This window comes from Montipora capricornis, chromosome 9 (assembly GCF_036669925.1).
Source record: "Montipora capricornis isolate CH-2021 chromosome 9, ASM3666992v2, whole genome shotgun sequence".
Taxonomy (NCBI): Eukaryota; Metazoa; Cnidaria; class Anthozoa; order Scleractinia; family Acroporidae; genus Montipora; species Montipora capricornis.
The window spans coordinates 37,796,016-37,803,051 of NC_090891.1; the positions used below are offsets into that span (position 1 = coordinate 37,796,016).

At 41.3% G+C, this 7,036-nt stretch overlaps 1 protein-coding gene across 1 annotated transcript; it reads right to left on the bottom strand.

Annotated features, from left to right (window-relative positions):
* Positions 1 to 1,706: 1,706 nt before the first annotated feature.
* Positions 1,707 to 2,727, bottom strand: LOC138015483 (transcription factor SOX-15-like). Its single transcript, XM_068862551.1, has one exon. The coding sequence runs from the start codon at positions 2,593 to 2,595 to the stop codon at positions 1,846 to 1,848; it is 750 nt and encodes a 249-aa protein (XP_068718652.1). The 5' UTR covers positions 2,596 to 2,727; the 3' UTR covers positions 1,707 to 1,845.
* Positions 2,728 to 7,036: the final 4,309 nt, after the last annotated feature.

Sequence of the window (7,036 nt, forward strand, 5' to 3'; positions counted from 1 at the left end):
ATGACTGGAATTTACCCATTGCGATAAACAATTAAGGATTAAACGATATTCTTCATGAACACATGCTAAAGCGAGAATTAAAAAAAAAGAGAACAATTTATGGTATCAATAAGCCGAACAAAGAAGATCTCAAATGCTATCGCTTAAAGCAAAGCAAACGTAGAAAACCTCTGAAATGAGTTCTTTTTCACCGTGTATACTATTGAAAGAACGGAGGGTTTCTGCTCTTTAGTAAAAGGTGATTACCACAATCGACTCAGACGAATTTTTCTACACTTGGGTAAACTTTTATAGAAAATCAATCCGTATTCACGGCTTCCTTTTTTTTTTTCGCAATGTTGTTAAGAAGTACTCGATTACTGTAGACTCCAAGCAATCGGTTTGCCAGGTGTTTGGCAAAGCTATTGCGATCAACTCCAAAACGAAACACTTAAAAGTGAACACAGAGTGAAATGGAATATTATCAATAATTCTGGGCGCTTCAACAAGGCGCGCGCAGTTGGATTTCAAATTTTCTAGCTTCAGTTATTAATTTTTTTCTGGTAATTCTCGTTTTTTATGGTTTAATTATATCCGACGCTTTTGCGATTGACAAGTGCTTGTTTTGTTTGTAAAGGAAATCAGCTTGCTTTTGCTAAAACACAAAACATTAAGAAAGAACAAAGGAGTGAATTTTGCTTCATCACATGGAACTCTCTTACTTTCGTTGTTTCTGCACAAACATTAAAGTTTTTTCCTGGTCATGGTGAGTACTTTATTACATGGATTCCTTGGTCGATTTACAGCTCACTGCAGCGAAAAAAGAGGTGATCTCATTTTCCCATCACTTCGTTTCCGTGCGTTAGATTAATGCTAATCGCCTGCTAACAAAGTACCAGTGATCACACACTGTTGTAAAAGCCTTTTTTGCGTGGTTCTTTATTGTCTAGAGCCTTTCAATGGTCCATCGGCAATCATTCTTTTAGGCGCAGTTTTTTGTTCTCTTCCGATCTTAAGTGAGTCTGTATAAACCGCCAAATTTTCTCAATCATTGGTTTTATAAGCTCTTTGAAGGACATAAATATACACTTGGAATCGACCAAGCGTTTTATGAATACAACACCGGAAAATAAATCAAATCCGATAAGTCTTTAACAAGAATAAGTTTTTGAAAAGGTTATGCTGAAAGAAGGCTTTTTGTGGCGGACTTAATAAAAAAAACTTTCAATTTGTTGGACGTGCGAGGTTAAGAATCCGATCTTTCAATAGCCACACGTGTTAAATTGTTTTGGACAAAGTTATTTTCACACCAAAGAAATACAAATCCTCCTCAATACACTAGGAACATCATCTTTTGGATGCACAGCGTCGGGTTTCATAGCTCGTACGGGAAGGCTTGGGTATTACCAACAGGATATCCAGATCAAATCATTAAGTAGCAAAAAACTTACAATCTGCGCCGCGATTAACTGCGAAAAAAAAAATTCAGCTAGACTGAGAAATCGACCGCGTAGTTTTCTTCTCTTAGAGTCGGTTAATACAACTTCTTCCGTAAGCAAATATAATTACTGCTGTTCCTCTGCATTTCGTAAGAGCAAAAACAAACACTGAATCACAACATGATAAAACTCAATTCAATTTTAATTATTTCAACAAACACCGAACAACGAGAAATTACAATTCACGTTAACGCCGGATAAATAACTTCTTCCTCATAATGTGCACGTTACAAACACGAAGAAATTAATTTACAATCAAATAACTTTGTAAAGCGTACAATAAACTTTGGATCACCGTGTTTTTTTGCTCTTTGCGTCACTTATACATATGGGTGGTTGTTTCTTTGAGCAAAAACCAAATAATTTCCTAAGCATATTGCAGTTCCGCTTTAGAAGCAAAGTAAGGCCACGCAGTATGTGGTCTGCTGATGGTTTGACTGGTGGGACTTGGTAGTTTGTCTCTGGGATGTGGTATGCTTCCTGGGTGGTGGATGGTACCCGTTCTGACAGAGTTTTCACACGGAAGTGTGAACCGAGAAGGCTCGAAGTAATACGGAGAAGAAGTAGGGGACAGATAGCCATTCCAGGGCGGAAGGTCGGAAGGTCGAACTGGAAACGGAGGAATGTAACCTGCCGAAGCGCTGCCCACCGGCTTTGAAACGTGCTCGGTACCAACAAACCCGTGATTTTCGAGGCCGTATCTTGGTGGAAACATCGCAGCTTTGTAATCTTGTGGTATCGAGTGTGTTAGGAATCCAGACGATGTTGGACGCGTGTTAGGGTACGGCGCAAATTGCTGGCGGTAACGATCGCTGTTTTGAACCATCTCACCTGCGCTACCGGACTCAAGACGATTTTTCCTTCGCGGTCTGTACCGGTAGTTCGGGTGGTCAATCTTGTGCTGGCGCCTGAGGCGAATCGCTTCCTCTATGAACGGTTTTTTCACATCGTCTGACAGCTGCTTCCACTCCTCGCCAAGGATTTTGCTGATCTCCGCATTTCGCATTTTCGGATTGTCCCTGTTCATTTGCCGTCTTCGCTCCTTTGCCCAGACCATGAACGAGTTCAAGGGTCGCTTAATGTGAAGGTCTTCGAGCCCTGGAAAATGCAGCTCCATGATTGATCACTGTGTGCGCTTTGGGTCGTCCTGGTCTATCGCTAAATGAAAGGCGAATGGAGGGCTTAACAAATGTATTGGCCCTTTTATCGGTAGTCTTACCCTCTTGTCTTTGATTGAATGGACAATGGAGTGAATGCATATGCTAGATACTGAATTCTTTGTCAATGCGCATTCGCTTATTGCTTTAAAGTCGATTTTTGTAGGCGGCTTAAAAAGAGCGCGCATTCCGGGAAGAAGCATATGTAATTTTATTTATTTTTAACAAGAGATAGGTACAGCCTTTTTAGTGATCTTTCGTTTTTAATGTAGGCTTTAAGGCAGCATACAATCGCTTAATTACTTTAGAGTAACGGTTTAGCTGTGAAATAGATTTTAAAAAACACAAAAGCTGTACCGCAAAATCTGCGTCAGTTTTAAACGATAAACTGAAAGCGCGCCGATTGAAAATATTCACAACTATAACACAGAGTGCCGTCCTTATTCGAAACTTATTGACGAGATTTCTGACGATACCGATGATTTGAATTTCTGTTGCTTCAGCTGGAAAGCCAAAGGCTGTGATTCCACTCCATTTACTGTCAAACTCTTCTCGGCCGCTTCTCTGATATGGCACGTTATCTATTTATTTATTTATTTATTTCTCTTTCGTCAGTTGTTGCGGCTTCATATTGGCACGATGCCTGTCCGCTTTCCCAAATAAACGTACAGGCATAGCTACCACTGCCGCCTTTGAAAATGCAGCTTACGTGAAAATGAAGCTTCATTAAAATGGGATTTCCACACTGCTAGACATATGGAACCAAGATGGGCGGAGAAGACAATCTAATAATTTCAATGTAATCACGCTGCCTCTCCGCTTGCCCATATAAACGTACAGACATAGCTACCATTGTCGTCTTTGAAAATGCAGCTTACGTGAAAATGAAGCTTTATTAAAATGGGATTTCCACACTGCTAGACATATGGAACCAAGATGGGCGGAGAAGACAATCTAATAATTTCAATAAAATCACAAAGTTAAAGAAATCCCCGTGGGATAAAACTGTCTTTCAATCTGTACGTTCTCTTCTGTGTGAACAAACAGAATACTGGTGTTTCGCGCAGGGAGTCGCCGCAAGTCTGCGCATATGTAATCGAGTCGAGTGTCCTGGAGTTATCTCTAATTCCAACCGCTTTTCAAATCGTCACCTCTCTTGAACCATAACCTTTGAGTCAGATGCTTTCAATTGTTTGGATCGTTCCTTCGACTGAATAAGGCTTCTTATCTCTGATTGTTCAACGTACAATAGCATTTGTTCTTCAGTGAATTGCGCGCGTGGTCCTCTAAGAAACTACCTTTGTGCCACCTGCTGATGAAAGCGAATCGTGCGTGTCATTAACGATTCTACAACACCCACAGAGTACACGTACCGGGAGAAGTGAATCGTAGCCTGCTCGCAGGCTCCTTTGTAAGTTCGGGGCGGCTAGAGTTATGTGAGCGGGGAAGCTCTTTTGTAAGTTCATGGCGGCTAGACGCACGCCAGTCTGGCCGCCACGAACTTACAAAGAGCCTGCTCACAGGCTAAAATAATCGGGATGCGAACTTCCAGCAACTCTACTGCGTAATCCACAGAATGCGAACGCAAGAAAAAACACCACACGCTTTGCAGAATTTCTTTTCAACGTCCACGACACGACCAACAGGACTCGTCAGTTCACCGAAGTCCGGCGATGATGTTAATTCCCTGATTTTTTAATTCGCCCTGGCCAAGAGCTAACGCTCGAAAGGTCAGCTTTCGATTTCTTTACGGTGGTCAATTTACCATATCAACTAATTTGACAAACTCATTTCGTTGTTTCACTTCACCACCGCCGCAGCAATACAGTTTCTTTAAAATTGAAACTAAACCCCTTCACCGAAGTTTTGTTGAATTGGAAGGGGTAAATACCTTGATGCATGACCATCTATAAGAATACCCCCTGTTATACGCTAAAGGGAAGCCAGAATGGCGCAGTGGTAGGTGTCCACAATGCGGACAGGGTACCTAGGTCTGTTGGTAGAAAGTCCCGAAAACTGTTTGGGCCCGAAGAGGCATTTACGAAACTGCCATCCGCTTGTTTTGATAAGCCGGTCTTTTAAAAAGCTTTCAAGGAAACGTAAAGAAAAATGATTGCGAACTTTGATGGCTTAGGAGCTCTTCGTTTTCAAGATATAGAGGGAATTGTGGCACAAGAAAAGTTTCGGGCTGCAGTATTCATATCCCGATTGTTCACATTAGTGGGCCCAGTTTGTGCTGGTTCTCGACCCTGCTTGATTTTTCTTCGGATCTCTGGTTCCCTACAGCGCCAAAGATCAGAATATAGGCAGCGCTCACCTCAAGGAATGATCAACGTTTACCCCACTTCGAGTGATCGTTTTCTTACACCTGGTTATCATTCTCGTCCCCTGAGTCTGCTTTTCTTTTGGTCAGCACCAAGAACACGGATTCTGGCCACAGCCAACATACGCGCAGTCGCAGTAATGGTATAATAGGGATCTTAAGATCTACGACGGCGACTTCAACGAAAACGTCACCTCGAAATATCACTTTGCTTTATCATAATTCTTTCGTGGTTATTCTATCTCGTTCATTTCATACAATTTGGGCGAAGTATCCTAAAAATAAATTGGTACGAGCAAGTACAAAGTGAAAATACAGAATTAAAGATTCTCTGTTGCATGCTTACTTTGTCGTCAAAACCTCAAATTTGGTAATTTCACGTCGTCCTTACGCCGAGTACCGCAAGAATCTGTCCTAAAATCCGTGCTGCACGTGCAGCACGATAATTTATGCTCTTTTAACCAATGATATCATTGTTTTGCGCAGTTGTTGTTGCCGTCGCCGTCGTAAAATCTTAAGCTCCCTAAAGTTGTAAACGTTGACGACCGTTTCACGTTTCACGTAAACTAGAGAGAAGAGAGACCTTTAGCACCGAAGTTTTCGGGATATACCGCAAACCGCAGACTGGTTTGCGGTTAGTCGTTTGCCGTTAGAGGTTAGCTCGATTGTGAACTTAAGGACGTTCGCGCCAAAATCTTCCTACGGTGAGATTTTCTTCATTTCTCGCCTAGAGTTAGGTCATAAAGTACTTACTCCAAAAATGAAAAAAAAAATGGGGGTCACCGACTTTGTTTCGGAGAAAATGGCAGTGGAAAAATGCCTTAATTTCGAGAAATCGGTCATAATAGCGAGATGTAGTCTCATGTGCTTATCCATCGAAAATCATAAAAATAAACTGTTGGAGTGAAAGTTTCCGTGCATAGGTTTTTAGGAGTGAGATTTTTAGATAATTGTATGCCGCTAGGGATGTGGTAAACAGTAGAGTTTATCCTCGACGAGCGTTTTCGTAAGCTCTATCCGTTGCAACCACTACCAGAATTCGATGGCACGAGGAAAGAAAATGTTAAAAAAAGATAACTTCTTACGGTGAGAATTTTTTCATTTCATCATATTTTGTAGATAGTAAGTAAAGTAAGTGATTCATGATTAAAAAAATAGGGGTCACCGATGATCTGAACGAGTAAAATCGATGTGATTTTGCAAAGCTCTTGTAAAAGTTTGTTTGTCACGCTTTTGCGTGACCTGTCGGGCAAGGACTGGAACCCAAGAGAGGATCGATCGTTGAAGAGATGAAAGGTTTTTACCGAAAAAAAACCTTTCTCGAGCATAGCAACGAAGTTTTAAGCAGGGGTCATCTTCATTTGGTTGGTGTTTTGTATAACATCTCTCCATTGCCGTCATGCTCATCCTCTGGAGTGTGTTTTTTGTGAAATTCAATCGCTGATTGTTTCCACGCAGGTCCGCACTATTCAAGCGGACGAGGACGAAAATACTGCTCAATTTTCACGAAAGTAAAGGAAAAGAACTTTAAAAACATGCATTCACTTTGAACTTAAGTTCGTAGGGTAATAAAAACATTAAAAAGAAACAGCCCCATTAAATTTACGCAACGGTTCGTCCTCGAGTTTTCCAAACTTTCAGCCACTAGTCTACTCGATCAGCTACCTTTTCCAGAGCTTTTCCATCCTCCCGCTCACTTCTCTTTGAAGTTTCATGATGATTCGGAAATAAATGTGCCATTCTTTTGCCGGCCTGGAATTTTTTCCTCGGCGTTTTTGTCGCCATGTTATTTTGACTGATGCTTGAAAAACTTGTATGAAAGTCAAGTAGACTAGTGCACGACCGATAAAACCTCGCGAATATCAGTCATGCAGTAGTCTACTTGACTTTCATAAATATTTTAAATCAATTTTGACTGATCACGATCTTCTCTGATCCAACGCTGTGCAAGACTTATCGTCCACGGTTTTTGCAAAGGTTTTAAAACCCCAACTTCACTAATGATAGAAGTAATGCGTGACATATTACAGTCGCGTTACCTGCGCAGTAACGTTGCGCACAAACAATTAGCGCGAACG

Coding starts and splice junctions, on each gene's coding strand:
- LOC138015483 (XM_068862551.1), bottom strand. CDS start 2,595: ATGGAGCTGCATTTTCCAGGGCTCGAAGACCTTCACATTAAGCGACCC.